This window comes from Pleurodeles waltl, chromosome 7, assembly GCF_031143425.1.
Source record: "Pleurodeles waltl isolate 20211129_DDA chromosome 7, aPleWal1.hap1.20221129, whole genome shotgun sequence".
NCBI lineage: Eukaryota > Metazoa > Chordata > Amphibia > Caudata > Salamandridae > Pleurodeles > Pleurodeles waltl.
Window position 1 is genome coordinate 1,295,654,407 of NC_090446.1, and position 20,045 is coordinate 1,295,674,451.

At 45.4% G+C, this 20,045-nt stretch overlaps 1 protein-coding gene across 1 annotated transcript in view; it reads left to right on the top strand.

Moving 5' to 3' along the window:
- LOC138247042 (uncharacterized) overlaps positions 1–20,045 on the top strand; it is a 120,865-nt gene that overhangs the window by 75,945 nt on the left and 24,875 nt on the right. The window contains exon 5 of the mRNA XM_069201792.1: positions 5,278–5,421. Within this exon, the coding sequence (XP_069057893.1) occupies positions 5,278–5,421 (144 nt within the window). The remainder of the gene's footprint in view (positions 1–5,277; positions 5,422–20,045) is intronic.

The window sequence follows — 20,045 nt, forward strand, 5'->3', positions numbered from 1 at the left end:
CAGAAACACATGCTATGTTTTGTTCTTCATGTGCTGCTATTCTCAGTGGCCATTGCTTGGCATTCCTTCTTTAGCCCAGAGATCTGATTTCTCTTGTGAATGAACATGGTATTTCGCCGCTGTAATAGGAGTTTGATTCTCAGGTGCTTCCTTACTCCTGACCAGCCAGCTTCCTAAACATGTCTCCCTTTTCAGGTTGTTCTAGAGAAGTTGTTACCAGACAGGAAGGCCTAGAGATTGGTCTGAGATGTGCTCAAAATGTCTGGATAATATAGTCTTACTTACCCCAGCACCCTAGACCAATTTACCCTTCTCCAGTTAATGAACCAATGTATATACCCAGCTGTCACCCCATTCCAGTTTATAAAGCCATAAAGCCACTTTTACCTAATTGTAACTATGTCACTGACATGTACTCCCTTGACAAATATTTCCATAGTTGGTCAATGTAGCTGTTTCTACTCCTAAACCTCTACACCTGTGCGTACCTATTCTGGCACCACATTTGTGGTACCATGTGCAGCACATAGCATAAGCCAATAAAACAGCAAATAATTAACCTATGTTCCCCAACCTTCACAGCTTGTTTTTGTCAAAGTGGCTATTTCCTCAGAGATATATTTACCACCTTTGTATACTAACTTAATTGAAGTAAAGTGGTTGCTCCGACCATTGATGTGTCCACCTTAAGCCCACTGGTACCCCATTTCCCGGATGGACTTGGCATCTTACAGCTTCACTTCCCCCAGATGCCACTTCAAATCGTACCAGAGAAGTCCTGGTCAGCCCACTCTCACTCTCTGCTCATCATTGCTGGTCACCCTTCCCCACTTCCAGACCTCTGTGGTGCAATGCAGAGTAAGATGGTGTGAGAAATTGGGTTGTTGGTTGACTGGTGCGTGAGCCCTGCTCAAGACGCAGCCAAAATCCCTTGCAAGGTGAACCACACCACTCAAACCAATTTGGAATAATAGAGTAAATCTTAATAAATTATTTGACACCAAAACAATAAAAATCCAATCAGTAGAACCAAAGTTATGACGATTTAGGGCCTGATTACAACTTTGGAGGACGGTGTTAATCCGTCCCAAATGTGACGGATATCCTGCCCACCGTATTACGAGTTCCATAGGATATAATGGACTCGTAATACGGTAGGTGGTATATCTGTCACATTTGGGACGGATTAACACCGTCCTCCAAAGTTGTAATCAGGCCCTTAAAGTTTAAGGCTCAAAATAGCACTTGAAAGATAAAAGCACCAACCGCAGACAGACCCGGACAAAGGCACAATTTCAGGCTTACTGCAATGGAGCACAGGTCGGCTACTGGGACGCAGTTAGGCCAGTTGTACAAGGTACCATAAATCCTGGTTGCGGAGCTTTGCGTGGGGCTGTGTCGAAGATGTGCAGCGCAGCCGAAGCAATACGTAGGTTCCGAGGAGCAGTAAGGCTGCGGTGCAAGGTCGTGTTGTGTCGTCATTGAAAGTCCTGTCAATTGCGCTTGCAATGTAAAGTCTCAAGTTGGGGTTATGGTGCACACCTGGTGATGCATCGGTTCTGAGGAGCTGTGAGGCTGTGATGTGGAGTCTGGCATCAACATTGAGGCTGCCATCGACGAGGGATGTGAGGACCTGGGCTGTGGATGCTCTACACCTTCAGAGTGATGCATCATTTCCAAGGACTGACAAGGCAATGGGGGTCTTCACGTTGGGCCCATTCCACGCAGCATTAGCGATGCGTCAGTTCTGCTCAAGGATGCGTCGCTTAGCAGAGGTGATGCTTTGGTTCCACTGGCAAGGACCTTAGACCCACCCCAAGAGTCCAGGACTTGGCAGGGTAGACTCACAGATGGCAGAGTCAAGGTGAAGGTCCCATTTGTATATCCAGTTGCCCTTCTCCTTGAAGGTGGGAGAAGTTTCTGAAAGGTTCTTTAAAGTTCTTGCAATTTCCTGACTCGCCTGCCCTGGCTCCAAGATGGCTGCAGTGATAATACTAATCCTATTGTGAGGAGACGGGGCACAGCCTATTCAGGTGCAAGTGGGGCTCTGCTCCCCCTTCCTGCCAGTTGATGGCCCTTTGAGGCTCTGCTAATCCCACTATTGTTTGACTGTCTAGCAGGAATTCACAAAGTCTAACTGCCAGTTACACCCAGTGATGTGACCCAAGTCAGGCTGCAGGTACAAAGGCCTAAGGGCACGAACATGAATGCCAACTTTTTAAAGGTGGCATTTTAAAAATTGTTGTTAAAAATCTGACTTCACCATTAAAGAGGGTATATCATTATAATTTCATAGGTAGTAAACATGATATATCTACCTCCTTTCAATTAGGAATTACTGCTTATTAAGGCCCTCATTCTGACCTTGGCGGTCGGCGGAGAGGCGGCGGTCGGACCGCGAACAGACCGGCGGTCAGAAAAATGGCATTCTGACCGCGGCGGTCACCGCCGCGATCGACCGCCACTTCCCCACTCCGACCGCCACGGCGGTCATGACCGCCGGGCTGGAGTTTGCGCACTCCGGCCCGGCGGTCGTCCCAAGACCGCCAACGGTATCATGACCCTGCCTACCGCCGCGGTTTCTGGCGGTCGGGAACCGCCATGCGAACCATGGCGGTAAGCACTATCGGGGCCAGGGAATTCCTTCCCTGGCACTGATAGGGGTCTCCCCCACCCCCCACTACCCACCCGAGTCCTCCCCCCACACCCTCCACCCCCCTGCCACCCCCCAGAGGTGGTACGAACCCCCTCCCCACCCCCACCCCGACATGCACATACATGCACCCCGACATGCACACACCCCCAACATGCACATATACACACCCCCTACACACACATACACAACGGGGACACATACCCGCACACATACATGCAGACATGCGCACCTGCCGAACAGCACACATTACCCATAGACACAGCAGCACCCCCCGCCCGCATACACGCACTCATACACCCCCTCTACACACTCACACGCACACCCCCATGCACGCCCACATCACACAACACCCCCCCTCCCCCTCCCCTCACGGACGGTCAACTTACCTTGTGCGTTGGTCCTCCGGGAGGCGACGGGAGCCATGGGGAGGTGACCGCCAACAGAACACCGCCAACAGAAGACCGCCACACAGATATGTGGGTCGTAATTCTGTGGGCGGTGTTCTGCTGGCGTGGCGGTGGAGGTTGACCAGTCTCCACTTTTCCGGCGACCGCCAGTGTGGCTGCTGGCGGTTTCCCGGCGGAACGCTCCCAGCGGTCGGAATGCGCACAGCGGCATACCGCCGCGGTCGGCGGTCTTCACCGCGGCGGTAACTCGGCGGTCTCGCGAAAAGACCGCCAAGGTCAGAATGAGGGCCTAAATGTAATAAGGAATCCCCAATGTTATCCTATGGGAGGGGTAGGCCTCACATTTGTGAAAATCCTATTTGGGAGTTTTTTACTACCAGGATAGGTAAAACTAAAAGATACATGCCCAACCTTTTAATTACACAGCACCTTTCCCTATGGGCTACCTAGGGCCTACGTCAGAGTTGACTTATATGTAATAAAAGGGGAGTTTAATGCTTGGCAAGGAGTTTTAAATGCCAAGTCGACATAGCAGTGTGATACTCAATTCAGGCTGCAACATTTTAGAGTACTCTTTAGGTGGGTGGCACAATAAGTGCTGCAGGTCCACACGTGCCATTTAATTTACAGGCTCTAGGTTTATGGTGCATCACTCTACAAGAGACTTTCAAGTAAATGAAATATGCCAGGCAGGTGCTTGACAATCAATCATGTTTAGGCGAGTGAGTACAAGCACTTTAGCACTGGTTGGCAGTGGTAAAGTGCACAGAGTCCTAAGGACAAAGGAAGCAAAACTCCAGCAAAAAGGGGAGGTAAGCAGGCAAAATATTTAGAGGAAGACCACCAGAAGGCTGACAGGCCTAACAGATGGCATTATGGTAGTATGACATAGAGGCAAGCCACCCCACAAATGCCAGCTGGAATCACCTAACCACGGCAACACTAGCCACGAACCTCATTCCCTCTAATTAATGAATCAGCAGCTTCCAATAACTCAAATTCCTGACGTGAACATAGACAATGGAATAGGTAGACACAGATATGCTTCAGAGACTAATGAAACACAGACATGCGCTGGGCCAGGAAAATTCTGACTAGAAAAAACTGACACCCGCACTAGGAGAAACTGACAAATACAAGGAAAGAGGAAGACACTGACTTGCTTACCAAGACTGAAACACAGGACTCACTGATTTCCCGTACAGGGTTGTTGGCGGAAGAGGGCAAGACCTGACATTCATAAGTGAGAAATATAACATCCAGCTGACAATAGTCTGTGAACTGAATCTTTCTATACACCAATAGTCCCTGAAAGTGAGGAACGCTCTGCTATACAAAGGCCAACTGAAATTATGCGACTTTGCAGCTGCAGCTTTTTTTGCATTATATCTAATTTACCACATTCGCCACATAATCCATCATCTTCTGGACAATCTGCACATTTTTACAAGCAAAAAATGTTTTCCTCGGCAAGCACATCTAAAGTTACTTAATACGCAGTGACGTGTTTGCATGCAGTGAAAGATCCTTTGCATAGGTTAAATGGTGATTTTATCAGTTGCTTATTTCAGTATTTAGTTGTCAAACCGGTAGTAATGAGGTGGAATCTTTGCCGATACAGTATTACCATGTGTCAAAATGACACAACAATCAAGTAATAACGTAATACATTATGCCGCATAACTTGTCTTTTTTGCTGCATAATTTAGTCAAACCTGCTGCATCATTTTGATGCTTTTCTGCCACATAATACCAGTAGGTCTGGCGACACAAAACGTTTAACATGACAATCAGAAGGCACCTATGGAGACATCGGGCTAGTCAGGAAAAGTGTGACTCATATCCTGGTTTGAGGCTAGTCTCTTCTTCCTCAAGACAGGCTGATGCAGTCTTACTTGGCATCCCTGAAGAATGAGGGTCAATTGTCTTATATTCACTCCTTGACTTACCTGCACTTTTAATAATAGACACCTGTCACATTTAACTGAAGTCTTTCTTCTCCATCAGACATCCTCTCCCTAATACATTCACTCCAACATTCATCCAGTTACTCCAACGTTTGGTCACAGATGCACTTCCTCATGAATTTACTGAGTGGCCCATCCATTTATGTAGGGGGTTAAAAGTCTTACAATGGTTTACTCAATCGTACATGCACTCATTCACCCTGAAGACTGTCATTAACTGTTCCTTATGCTCTTTGGTTGTTCACAGGTCCTGGGACCCGTGTGACGGTGCTTGCTGCCTCCATCGTTGTTGCCGTTGTAGTTCTTGCTGCCGTGGTTGCTGGCCTAGTCTTTGCATATAACAAGAAGTGGTACAGTGGTTGTGCTGCAAAGAAAGCTGACACTGCCGCAGGTTAGATCAGTCAAATTCACTAATGAGCATAAAAGGGAACTCCGACCTGAGCACAGCTGTCAAACAAACCTTCTGTTTACAATATACTTAGAGTGACCTTTAGCCCTGCCCCTTCAACCACTTAGGCCCATATTTATACGTTTTTTGCGACGCATTTGCGTCATTTTTTGACACAAAAGCGGCGCAAACTTACAAAATATAATTGTATTTTGTAAGTTTGCACCACTTTTGCGTCAAAAAATGCAACAAATGTGCCGCAAAAAAGTATAAATATAGGCCTAAGTCTTTTTTAACCAGCCTCCCTGAGGTGTAGACGCTGTCATTCAGATCTAAGCTTAGCCTAGATCAGTGGTTCCCAACCTGTGGTCCGGGGACCCTAGGAGTACGTGAAGCCTCCTCAGAGTGTCCTCGACTGCTTAAAAAATTTAATAATTTCAACAGATTGAGCCCCCAGCTTTCAATAATGACTCAGTGGGGGTACCCGGATTTCAATAATGATTCAGTGGGGGTACCTGGGTTCCAGTATTGATAAGCTGGGGGTCGACATAAGTCAAAAAGGTTGGGAATCACTGGCCTAGATCACTAGTTCACTCTCACCTGATGCTATTGGCTGTTAGGATCTACTTTTCCTCCTCCAAAGCAGTACTTACATTGAAATGCATGAGGAACTACTTTACAAGATGTCTGTCTGCTTCTACTGGACTCCTTTACCTCTCCTATGTGTATCACATTTTCCTGCCTGCCTTTCTTTCCTCCCTTCTTCTCCCTGTTTGTGCCTTGTTCCTCATGCCTGTCACCCTCTCTTGTTACTCCTGGGCGCCTCTACCACCTTCCCCTGTGCACCAGTGGCAGCTGGCTTATGTTTACGGGAGGGGCTGGGGGGGAGACACAGTAATAAATTTTTTTTAAAAAAGACAGAAAAAGGCACTTACCTTCAGATGTCTTGCTCGCAGCGTCCTCATGCTCCTGGAAGCTTCAACGCATGGGACCAGGAAACACCACTAACCAATCATGATGCTGCTTTCATGCTGGTAACCAGCATGAAAGCAGCGTCAGGATTGGTAGGACTAGGCTCTCTCAGCGCTCACCAGAGCGCTGGAGGCCCGTGCCTTCTCTAACCCAGCTGCCTTAATACAGCGAGGTTAGAGAAGTTTTAAGTGCGCTTGTCTGGCTGGCCGTCGCAAGACGGCCGGCCAAAGGGACATGCTCACTTTAAACAAATGCACAGCTCCCTGCTTCCACACAGCAGCAATTGCCCGCCCCGTCCTGACACTCGATTCAGGATGGGGCACTGAAAAATAAAATGGTAAAATACAAAGTTTATTACCATTTTATTTTTCCATTATGGGGGGGGTCATTTTTTTTGGTGGGCGACGCTCCTCCGCTCAAATAGAGGGGCCGCCCCTGCTGTGCACACCTTGTTCTACTCACCCACGATCCTCTCATTCTTTCTTCCTGTCTCTCCTTCCTCCCATTGAGCTCTGCTCTTTACCTTAGCCCTCCTCCCTCCTCTTCCTCCTTCCTTTCCTCCTTTCTTCCATTGTGGACTCCTTGTTCCCATTTTCATTGCAGTGACCTCTCATAAGTGCCACTTGTACCTGATATTGTTTTTTTCTTTTTTGCCCTCAGTATGGCCCTCTTTAAGTTTCCCTGTCGAAAGAAGGTTGGGCGACGAGAGGACCTTCTTTTTAATTATTACTTTTTTCTACGTCATAGTCATGATTCAGGACTACTACGAGGGCTCCCTTACCAGCCAACCTTTATTTGACATAGAAGGATACTTCACTATAGAGTGCAGATTGTTTCTCCGTCTGGATTTAATTTGCTTAGCCTCCATGCGTTACAACATTAAAGCCAGACCTATTGGTTTTCAAATAGTTTTTTATTATTGTGTTCCCTAATATCGTCACACTGCCCTGGGCCCTTTCTTTTAACCTTTTGAAATCAATTTGGAAAGCCCCTAAGCACAACATTCAAAATCACTAGGACAGCTTGGCAAAAAAACATACTGATCAATCGATTCAAACGTTGTCAAATTACTGATTCACACCTTGTAGTTCTCTGGTTTGTAACCTAGAAAACCTAACGCACACTGTGAAGCCTTTTCTTGGGAAGTTGTACTATTGTCTGCCAAAAATGTTCCAGTACCCTTGACTTGTCTCTTTTGGGGGACTGGTTTGTGGATGGGCGGCTGATCTCCCCGGAGGTGGCACTGAGAGATGGTTCTGATAGTGCGCTGCACCGGCTATATGTGCTGCGTGTGTGTGCGATGCTCCAAGCGCGATACTCTGGTCTTCCGGAGTCTCCGGTGACGTGTCGAGCACTGGAGGTAGTATGGAGTGCACAGACGCCGAGGAAGCTAATCACCAAGTTATATGGTTGCATGCAGGACCAAGGGGGTGGGCTCGCTAAGTTAAAATGGGAGGCGGATGTGGGTGCAGCAATCTCTGATGAGACATGGAAGAAGTGTTGTGCGCAGATGAGGGCACTATCGCCAAACTATCGGCTGCGACTCATTTACTTTAAGTTTCTGCAGCGTCTCTATTACAATCCTCGCAGCCTGTGTGTTATGGGGCTGCAGGCGGATGCTTCTTGTGAACGATGTCACGCTCCGGATGCTGACTTTTTCCACCTGGCGTGGCAATGTGGGGAGGTGCATGATTTCTGGCTGTAGGTCATGCATGTGATTGGGGAGATGACTGGGCTTGAGCTGGTTCCCTCTCCTGTGCTGGTGCTGCTGGGCAGTGTGGATACCGTTCCGCTGGCTCAGAGGAAATTGGTGGGCATGTTGCTGCTTTTGGCAAAGCGCAGAGTCGCGATTTGCTGGGAACGCGGTCGGCCACAGTTCTCTGATTGGTTGCATGATGCTGCTTTTTGTCGAGAACAGTTGGAGACCTTCTGGGAGTTGGCGCCTGAGGGTTCTAGGCCACGAGATATTTGGGCACCTCTGCATACCTATTTGGAGTTTGCTTATTGAGTGATATATGCTAGATTCAATTGGCATGCATTTGGGGAATGGTTTGTGTCGCCCTACCTGTGAGAAGATGGGAGCTGTGGGATGTTTGCCAGTGCCGACTTGCCTGTTCCGGCCGCCTTGCTATATTTATGTTGGTTGTACTTGTTCTTTGCTCCTCGAATGCCGACAGCTATTGTTCGTGACCCCTAAATTTTGCTCATTGCGGTCTATTTTGTTTGTAACATTGCCGAATTTTGTCACACTTGAGTCGGGGTTTCTTGGGTGCTAATGTTGTTATGGAAGAGGAGCCTTTTTTTTTGTTGTTGTACGATCAAAACTCATCAATAAATATATATATTTTTTTAAATGTTCCAGTACCCCCAATATCAATATACTCTCATTGGATAACAGGATCTTGCCTTTCAAAGCTTACTCTAGCGAGAAACTCAAATATAGTATAATACAGCAAATACCACTCAATGAAGGTGGATTTCATCCAGTGGTATAACTTTGACTAAAGGACTTTTATTTAAAGCTATGTAAACAAGGAAGTGTGATACACAAAGAAAACAAGACCTGCTAGAGTATTCTGATGCTTAGATGCCACTCCAAACATTTCTGTAGTTTTTAGGCACTAAGCACTATGGCAAGTTTTTTTTTTCTAATGGGGCTAGACTCAGGTTGTCTCAGGTGACTTTAAGAGTTATCAGGTCTTTTTTTATAAATTTACAAATATACATTTTATTTTTCAGTCAATGGGACAGAAGTGCCAGACAAAATAATACAAATCAAAAACCTTTGTATGATCTGTCTCTCTGAGTGAAAAACTGGACAACTCAGTAGGCTGAAACCGCAATCGATTCATTTCTAGCAAAAGAGATATTAAAAAAACCTATGGACCCAGATCTCAACCACCTAAACAACTGGGATTCTACCTAGTAAAATCAGAGAGAAAACTAAGTCCATTCCAATGGTGAGCAGATGTCCTGTTGCCAGAAAACAGGCAGCACCCAGTGAAAGCATATAAAAACTCAGCTGGCTTTCAGATGTTATGAAGGGGACAGAGGTACCAAATCATCAACTCTAACTATTAAGTGGTACCAGTGATTAGACAGTATCTCTAAAATTACCAATCTTGGTCTATATATTCCAGTGGCCACAGCATGGACCGGACTGGGGGCATGCAATGGACGAAAGACTACAACAGTACCATTTGGGAACGAGATTCTAGGGTTAGATTTCAACCACAAAAACAACCTGTGTTGTCTTAAGGAACCAACAGTTCTTTATTCAAGATGACACCCTCTGTCAAGATCTCTGAAAATCATATCTGGAGTTTGAAGGTAAAGCCACCTAGTCAGTATTGCATAAGAAAAGGGATCATTGCAGAGCACTCTAGAGGTAAGTTGAGAACCAGAGATGGTGCAGGCACAACAGTTCACATGAAGGAAAGGAACCTTTGCATCGTCACAAGTTGGGTGATGATTTTTTATTCGTCTTTGCTCCTCTCCAGTCCAACTGGGCCATAGCGATCCCCTTGCTCCTGGGCTGTCTCACTTCCTTGATGCAACCACCAGATTCTCCAGTCAGATAGGCGTTGTGCAGATCTTCTCAAGAGGAGGAGTTTTTCTCATATTCCCCAGTTGAGTGAGCTCCTTTCCTGCAAGGCAGGTAAGCCCATATTCTCTCTGCATGTACAGAAACAAGGATTCTTCCGAGAGGTAATGTGGAGTAGAAAATCTACAACCCTTCAATGGTTGAATCTTATAGATTACCTTGATGTCCAAATGATGTACATATTACTGGATTAATAGAAGCAGTATTTATCCCATGGCATGGAAGCTAGAGCCAACCAAAACACTAGCTCTTTCAAACCTACAGGTCTTTCCCCAGTCCTGGAGAAGTGTATCTTCGACCTTGTTCATTGGCTCCAAAGTACAGTGCCAAATGTCAGACCAATTTGAATTGGTCAAGATGTGAACATGGACAACCGTCTGACAAAGTGCATTATAAAGCTGACATTGCCAAATGGCAGCCAACAGCACAGGGACAGGGTAGTCTTTCAGCAGAGCAAGTAAAAACTACATTAAGCAAAGTGAGAGGAAGGAACTAAACAGAGAACAGACTTGGAGTCTTAATACAAAGGGAAGTGACAAGTCCTCAATGTCCTCTAACCAAGTTCCACAGATCCATTAGAGCTGAAGTGCACTGTTATCTCCATAGTAAAAGAACTAGCCTTATCTCATAGAATGTTATTCCCAAGGGGCACAATTTAGGGGGTTCTTTCCCTATCCTCTAAGACATGAGGAGGATACTTCACCTTCCAGTGATCAAGGGCCCAAATGGACAATTGGGATTTTTCCCTGAATATTCACCAGGAAGCTCCTGACCCATCATTCCAAAGTGACTTCTTCCATTCCCATGGTATCAGCCTGAGGACAATTTTGAGGTCCTGGCGAACTCCTAGTTATCTCAAGAGCAATTAGGTCCCAGGACCCATGCTCCCTGCACACCACATCTCTCTCGAAGACCCATACCTGAGAATAAATCATTGCTTGTGGGCACAGAAAATCCAAATAGACAGATACCAGACTATCCCTCACTGATGCAGGATCCTTTTTGTGGCAGGATCCTCTTTGCGGCAGGCATCTCCGGAGGATCACAGACCTCAACAGCCCATCTCACAACCTGTTGAATTATTGTTTATATTGTTTAAATCTTCATCAACTGACCCCTTGGCTCATGGTGGCAGATTTATCAGGACACACACTTGATGCGTCCATATCCATAATCTGGCAGGGTTTCCAGCAGTATTGTGATGAAAAGCTGTGTCAGTATCAAATGCCTTTAGATAAGTAATGAAATTTCAGTGTGAACAGCAGTTGTTTTCTGACGCTTGGTAAATTATATAAGCAAACTTAGCATGAATTAACATTCACCTATCAACCTTAAACATATTAGAGAAGTGCACTGACCTTGTTTCCAGATATTAGCTTAAATATTTGGTATGCTATGCTATATGGATTTCTAAAGCGCATGGTACCAGTAGTCTTCCAAGCGCTGGCTAAGACATAGCATTGTTTTGGGACAAGTGGAGAAACACATGGGCTATGAATGTGGATATAGCCATGCTTTTAGCCTTTTTCTGAACTGTGATTAATTGTTTAGGCATCTTAATACTATGAGGAGTGGGTTCCAAAGTTTGGGAATGAGATATGAAAAGGACCTACTGCGCCATCTGGCCTTGTGAATTCTAGGTACCCTCAAGAATCGGCCTGTAGAGGATCTTAAAGCCCTACTGGGGAAGTAGGGGATCAAGACTGCCTTTATCATAGTGGGTCCTTTGGCACTAAGGGGGTCATTCTGACCCTAGCGGTCATGGACCGCCAGGGCCAACGACCGCGGAAGCACCGCCAACAGGCTGGCAGTGCTTCCATGGGCATTCTGACAGAAACGGGAAACCGGCGGTGTCCCGCCGGTTTCCCGCTGCCCCACGGAATCCTCCACGGCGGCGCTGCAAGCAGCGCCGCCATGGGGATTCCGACCCCCTTCCCGCCAGCCTGGTTCTGGCGGTTTTCACCGCCAGAACCTGGCTGGCGGGAACGGGTGTCGTGGGGCCCCTGGGGGCCCCTGCAGTACCCATGCCATTGGCATGGGCACTGCAGGGGCCCCCTAACAGGGTCCCAAATAGATTTTCAGTGTCTGCATGGTAGACACTGAAAATCGTGACGGGTGCAACTGCACCCGTCGCACCCATTCCACTCCGCCGGCTCCATTCGGAGCCAGCATCCTTGTGGAAGGGGGTTTCCCGCTGGGCGGGCGGGCGGCCTTCTGGCGGTCGCCCGCCAGCCCAGCGGGAAACTCAGAATGACCGCCGCGGTCATTTGACCGCGGTGCGGTCATTCGGCGGCTCCCGCCGGGCGTGCGGTTACCGCCGCCGGCGGGAGTCAGATTGACCCCCTAAGCTGTCTATGAGCCAGACAGAAGACCTCATTACAAGTCTAGCGGTAGGACCACCGCTAATGCGGCGGTCCGGCCTCCACATTATGACCATGGCAAATGCACCATGGTCGGACCGTTGGGATCGCCACTCTCTGCCATGTAAAAGCTGGCGGAGACGGGGAGTCGGGGGCCACTGCACTGCTCATGCACTTGGCATGGGCAGTGCAGAGGCCCCCATGGACAGCCCCATTGCGCTTTTCACTGTCCAATATTATTAGGGTGTAGTATATGTGACACACCAAATATATACACTTTCCTTTATGTTTATTAGACTGGAGTTCGAATAGTAAATCTGATCCTCCACCCTCTTACCCAATGTATGCATTTTCTCGAATGTTTGGTGGACTGGAGTTAGACTAAAATATTTACCACCCTGTTTGTATATTTTCCCCAATGTCTGTTAGGTTGGAACTAGAATAGCAACTTTGACCCTGCCCCAGACATTGAATGTTTGTGCACAATATTTGTAGGATTGTATTTACAGTAGTGTATTTTAGTTGTTTTTTTACAATTTTTATATGGAGTACATTGTAATTGCACAGACATCCAGAAGAAGATATGACATACCATTATTATTCACCAAGATGAACAACTACAAATTAAAGCATATGCAGGGTGTGACTGGAACAAGACTTAAAAAAGACAGACACCAAGGAAGGGGGAGAGGAAGTCTGCTATGATGGTGTATAGTCATGACCAACCAGAGAGCCCGACAAGAGTTCCTTCAATGGATCCCAAATCTTCCCAAGCCTAGTTCTTCGTTCATCATTATCATTAAGCAGAGACTCATATTTAAAAAACATGGCACCAAAGCGTAGGGTTAGGAGCTTGAGCAAGTAGCCAATGACAGGCCAAAATTAATAGTGCAATTGCATAAAAATAGGTCTTACCCAGATGGCCCGGTATATACGATGACTTAAAATGATTAGTTTAGGGTCCCAAACCAGAATGGCCTAACAGAAACAACTAATTTTCCCAAAAACTCTCTTCCAGTAATGAGCTATAGTAGGTCAGGTGGCAAAGATGTGGACAGCATCCGACTGATCTGCACAGCATCGAAAGCATTTAGAGTCCTGCCTAAGATTCATAATATATAGATGGTAGGGGGTTGTAGTGAAAATAATTAATGAAGATGAACTGATGGGTTTTAACCTGAGAGACACTTAAGACAGTATGCACAAACACGTTTGAGAGTCTTACGTCTTCAAGGGTAACTTCACGCCAAGGTGGCAGCTCTACTTATCTGCAGCATGTTCAAAAGGATCTGCCCGCCGCCCAACCTCAGCAGATAATATCATTTTGTATGCCAGACTGATGCCCATCTTATGTGGGCCACGCCACAGGTAATTCAAGAAGGTATTTGGAGAACAGTCTACATTCTCGGACTTCAAGCTCCTATGCCGGACCTGAAGATAACAGAAGAATCCAGAGCAGGGACGAGAAAATCTTTGACATAGTATTTTATATGAGAGAAGAGTATCACCCTCATAAAAGTGACCCTACGTAAAAAGCCTAGCGGCCTCCCAGCAGTCCATGAAACTCTCATGAACTTGCAAGGGAAAGTAGGGTTATAGCCTAACTATGAATGTGTATTATAGAAAGTGATGCCCTATACTCTCGTTTTGAGATATGCCCATATGGAATGAAAGGCCTGCAAGGTCTTGAAGCGAGTCCTTTTGAAATATACCATATTCATGATATCACTGGGTGGAACACTATCCACTCCCAGGGAAGATATTCTGGGAACATACAACCTAACTCTCCTGATTCGCTGCCCAAAACATTGGCTAGACATGCCATGAACATGGCTAAATAGTAAATCTGTAGGTCTGGTAACAAGAAACCTCCCTTCTCCTGAGGCATCTGAAGAAGTTGCATGCTAGATCTAGGCTTTTTATACCCACATTTAAAATTTTGCTACAAGGCTTTGATCTGACAGAAAAATACTTTAATTAAGTAAAGAGTAATGCTTTGAAAAAGATATAAGTGGCAATATGATCATGCTGATGAGATTGCACCTTCCCATCAACCCAATCTATAGTCTGTTCTACGTAGTAAAAATCTCTACCATCCTTGTGAAGAGTTTCCTGAAATTAGACTTGATTACCTCTTCCATTTTTAGAGATATTTCTACCCATAAATATGTAGCCGAGCGGACCCAATGCTGATCTTGTCCCAGAAGAAATGTGTTTGCCAGGACCTGTATCTTACCAAGGTTGAGTTTGCACCCTGATATAGACCTGAATGCTCTTGCTATAGTTTCAATTGCTGATAAAGAGGCAGCAGGAGCTGAGGTCAAAATAGCAAGATCATCTGCATATGCTAGCACTTCTAGCTCCAGTTGGTAGATTTGCAGTGGAAGAATATCCTTAGATGTTATAAGGGCTGAATGTAGGGTTCGATATAAACTGCAAGGAGCTGGAGTGACAACAGGCACCCCTGCTGGATAACCTGGTTAATCAGAATAGAGTCTGTAGGACTACCCTAATAGAGAACTCTGGTGGTAAGGCTCTGGTATATTTGCTGAACCAGGGTAATAAACCGCAGACCAAATCCTGATGCCTTCATAGTTCCCCAGAGAAACGGCCTGGAAGCCCGGTTGAATGCCTTGTCTGCATCCAGCATTATAATTCCGACCCAGTTTCCACCAGCTGACCACGCTTCAAGAGCTATAATTACTGTATTGACATGTGCAGGGGTATCACGCCCCGGAATAAACTCATACTGGTTCTCATCTACCAAACTAGATATCACCGCAGATAATCTGTTGGCCAGGATTTGAGTATAGACCTTAGCGTCTGCATTAATCAATGATATGGGATGGTATGAACCAAACAACAAAGAATCTTTCCATGTCTTGGGAAAGATGGCAATATTAGTCTCTGCCTAAGACCTGGGAACCAGGCCGAGTGACTCAAAATAACTAAGAAGATCACATAGGACAGGCACTAGCACATGTGAAGTCAAGAGAGGTTTGAACGTGGCCACAGGCTTTCTCCCTTGACAACTGACCAATCACAGTCTCAACTTCAGAAGCGTAGATTGGACCACACAACCTAGATTGCTGCAAATCAGACAGCGTCCTGTGATGATATGTCTGTATAAACTGAGCTATACGATCTGTGGATGCATCCCCTCTTTATTATACAACTTCTGATAAAACCTATGGTTTGTGATCAGTCACTTACTTCCCATTGTCATTTATAATTGTGTGGATGATACAAACATTAGCCCTATCCTTGACTCTGAAAGAAAGAAAGTGTTCAACTCATTTCTTTGGTATTTTGAAAGTAGTTAATTACTTAGCCCAACCCTTCTTGATTGTGTTATTAAGTAATCCTTCCTAAAGGGAAGCTTGAGCGACTGCAAATTGATCCAACAGAAATGTAAATGTCACCCTATCCTGAGATATTACACTGCATATCTGAAGGTGTTCTAGAGAAATAAGTGAAGACCGCATGCATCCTTCGGTCTGACCTAGCTCTATCCACAGGTAATGAGGAGTATTTTAAAGTATAGCCTATGCAAAAACTTTAAGGGTATCCCATACCAAAAGAATAAATGTTGAACCAAGATTCTGCTCCAAAAAATCCTTACCTCCAAGTCCACATGATGAATGAGTGCTTCATCAAGAAAGAGCTTCCAATCAAAGGTCCATGAATGGGGCTTAGGAGTTAATGGAAAGCCTTCCAAATGAAGGAAGAGAGAGAGTTATGGTCAGAGATCACCCACATATTCAGGGAGATATTTAGATGTGATAGCAGAGAGTGGCTAGCAAGAAACATATCTATCTGAGAGAATGAGTTTAGAGAGCCAAATAATAGGTAAGCCCAGACCCCCCTGGCCGAGAGTGTTGCCAAACATCAACAAGAGCATAAGAAACCATAACTTGGTGTAGAGCCATCCTGGAGCATTTTTTCCCACTAACGATAGTGCCACTAGGAGCAGTAAACCTTCTCCTGAGGTAAGAGGAGTCAGATAGTGGATGAAGAGTAACACTGAAATCCACACATGTTATCATAGGTTCTGGCCACTGATGCAGCTCAGACAAAAGAGCATTAAAAACTACAAGGTCATCCGCGTGAGGACCATACAGTATGAATAACATAAGCCGATTGTTTCCCCCAGTAGCCCCTGCAATGATCCATCGATCACCTGAATCCAAACAGTATCCTGCTAAGACCAACTGAAATAGGAATCAATTGGCTTTATGGATCATGCTGTCCCTATCCCAGTCCCTGGGTGCAGGAAAACACTCCCTGAAGAGGCGAGCTATGTAGCCACGGGGTCACCCTTCGACCCCCTCTAGAATACCAAGTACCCTAAGGGTGTTCGGCCGGGACCAGTTCTCATTATCCTCAACTCTTGATGAGAGCGTGATCAGCTGAGATTCCTGCCCTGAAGACTGCATTTGAACTTCCCCTACAGTGGTCTGAAGACTCTGCTGCACCTTTTCTGCTTTGCCAAGACAGGAATTGAGAGTGTCCAAATTCCTAGCCAATTTCCCAAGAAACCCTTGAGTCTTTAAATGGGCAGTTTTGAGTTTGAGTGAGTCCTTACGATACCCTCCCCTAGGTTGTTGCAAGAGCTCGTAAATAGCGACTAAGGTTGGATAGTCCGACTCGGTGAAAGAAGTGACAGGGGCAACAGAGGAGGCCACTGCTGCACTTTGATGGAACAGTGCCCACATCTAGGATCAGGGGAGAAGAGCTTGTTGAGGTGAGTTCGATGCTACCAGGATCCCACAGCAAATCATCTTGTGGTGCTAATACAAGATCCAGAGCCCCCTGTATAAAAACTTGAGTTACCAGGTCCTAAATGTGGGAAGCTGTGATGGAGGCATTCCCTATCTCCGGTCCACTACCATTTGGAGTCGTGCGACACCCTGAGCCATTAGCTCTGGCTGTAAATCAGTCCTTTAGACTGCCCGTTTGCGCAATCCCCTCCACTTTGTGGTCTTCTGAGTCAGAATCAGAGCCTGACAAGCTTCCAGAATCATATAAGGAAAAAAAGGTCTCATGAGGCTCCAACAGGTATGTACCTGCACCTGTGACTGCACTGGCTTTGTTGCTCTACAATCAGGCTGCTTGGGCCAAGGTGCCTTGACTCTGCTTCTACTGCCCCAACTGGAATTTGTGGAGACATAATTCTCTGAGATTCACACCTATTGGATCCAGTTGAGACTGTGGCCGGTACATTCCCTGCTAGTAACAGTTCTCCCGAACTGGTAATGACTGACTCAATGACTGCACCAGTAATGGCCTCAGGTGGCTGCCCATAGGTGCGCGATATTCATCTCCCTAAAAGTGTATGACCCCCTGACTGAAGAGGAAAGATATATTGATCCAGGGTCAACTGGGAGGATGATACGATGGTTGGTGCAGATGAAGGACCTGCCACCACAACCACTTGGCTTGAGATGCCTTCAGAGACTTTATCCAGACTTTGGAATTTACCATTCTTGGTGGTGGGTCTCAGGAGCAACACTGATACCACTTATTTTGTAGTTGGTACTATGACAGTATCTCCCCGGCTGCTAATCTGGATGGCACTTGGTTTGCCTCGCTGCAGGATCTTTTTCCCCATGATATGTGTGCTGTTAGTATTCAGATGGGTGGGGGGAGCCCCCCCAACAACTGATTTTGAAGGCATCCTTAGTGCTGTGAGGCAGAAGGGTGACCGCAAAAACACACTAAGCCAGAGATTCAGCCAAACAGTTGAAAGTCTCCCACCCCAGCTACACTGCAGCCACTCGACAGTAGAACGTAGGCAGAAAAACACAGACAGTTGACAGGAACTTCAATGACGCTTCTCCCTGTTACAAAAGTCCCTGGCTTGACCTGAGTCTTACAGAATGGAAAAGCTGCCTCATGGGTGCAGGCATTGCCCCTCACCCACCATAGGGAAAATACCCGCTGCTCACTACTCTCGATCTGGCCGGTCCAGAGCTGCAGGAGATCCCACGCATCCTTCCACACACCACCAGAATGGCTCTGCCCAATCTGCACTGTTCAGATAAACAATCATCAGGGAAGTCGCAACCCCTGCTGCCCGCCACAGTCTTGTGTCTTGTGCAGCTGGCCAAATGTGGACGAGATCCATGCACCGCAAGAGGAGACCCCCGCATTCGCAGCTAGATACATAAGAGTGCTGAGTATCCGTCTGGTCTCCGGCACCCTGAAAACGCCATCAATACATCTCGGCCGGATCCGCCCAGGAAAAATCTATGCACACAAATAGTGCTGCGCCTCCATCTTGTCCCTGAGGTTTTCTCAGGATCCTTGTCTATTTTAATTATTTTTATTTGCTAATTTTTTAAATAATTTTAGTTTGGAGTTAGGCTGCTATTTTTTTATTTTATCCTTTGCTTTTGCATTAGACATACTTAGGGTACTAATTTAAAAATGTACATAAAATAAATATATTTCTTTACATTTTTCATTGTGTTTTCTTGTGTAATATATTATTTGGCAAATGTTAGTTTTAGAAACATATTTATGAAATGTATTTTAATGGTTTGATAAATTAATGATATGTTAATTAATAATCATATTTATTGGTATAAAACTGTATTTTAGATTTTACTCAATGAACACAGTTTATTTGATTTTTTTGTGAAGTTATTTTGCATTCACAAGTATTTGTGTGATATTTTAAGTTATTAAATTCATGTTTACATGTTTTATATTAGATATATTTACATAGTTATAACTTTTTAAGAAGAAAATATGAATGTATTGTTTTAAGTTGCATTAATTTAAATACAATACTATTCTGAGTAAAGTTGATATTTCGGTCCACAATATTTTTGTAGTTAATATTCATGTACCTGCGAGAACTGGGGTTTCTTGTTGTCAGGGTATACACCCTGTGCAATGAGGAACCACCACTCTAGTCAGGGTAAGCTAGATATTCACATAGAGATAACCTGTGCTCATCCCCTGGTAGCTTGGTACACAGCAGTCAGGCTACCCTAAAGAGGCAATATGTAAAGTATTTGTACAACAGACACACACAAAGTAACACATTGAACACACCACAGAAAGACTCCACACAAGATAGAAAACAGATACAATAACTTTATGAGTAAATCAAGACCAAAATAACACAAATCGAATCAGTAGAAATCAAGATATGAATTTTTAAAGAATAAATCAAAAAGTAGTGTGTTATAATGAAGAGAAATCAATGGTTCTTTAGAATCACACTTTATTCTCATCTCCACTTCTCCTCATCAGCTCTTCACATCTCCTCTTCTCTCAGCTCTCTCTCCCAACATTCTATTGTGAACTCTTCTACCTAACAGTCAGAACATTCCATTCTAAAGGGAAGGTGAGGGGGGAACGTACTACTTATATTTAATTATGTCCTAACCTCTAATCTAGCAAAATCTGACTATATGTAATTACAAGTTGCTACCTTATAATATTACTACTAACTTACAACATAGTGCTTACAAGTAAAAAGCGCATATGGGTTACCCGAGGTCACATTAGACCGGGGTAAATCCAAAGTTCAAGCCGACCGCGATGGAGAGCCCACTGATAAAGTACCTTGATGTTCAGAACTTGATACATGAAGCTTAGGAAGAGAGGAGTTGTTGTTGATCATGGAAGTGTAGGATATGCGTTGTTTCCGAGCTGTACAGTGTTGAGAAAGTGCAGAA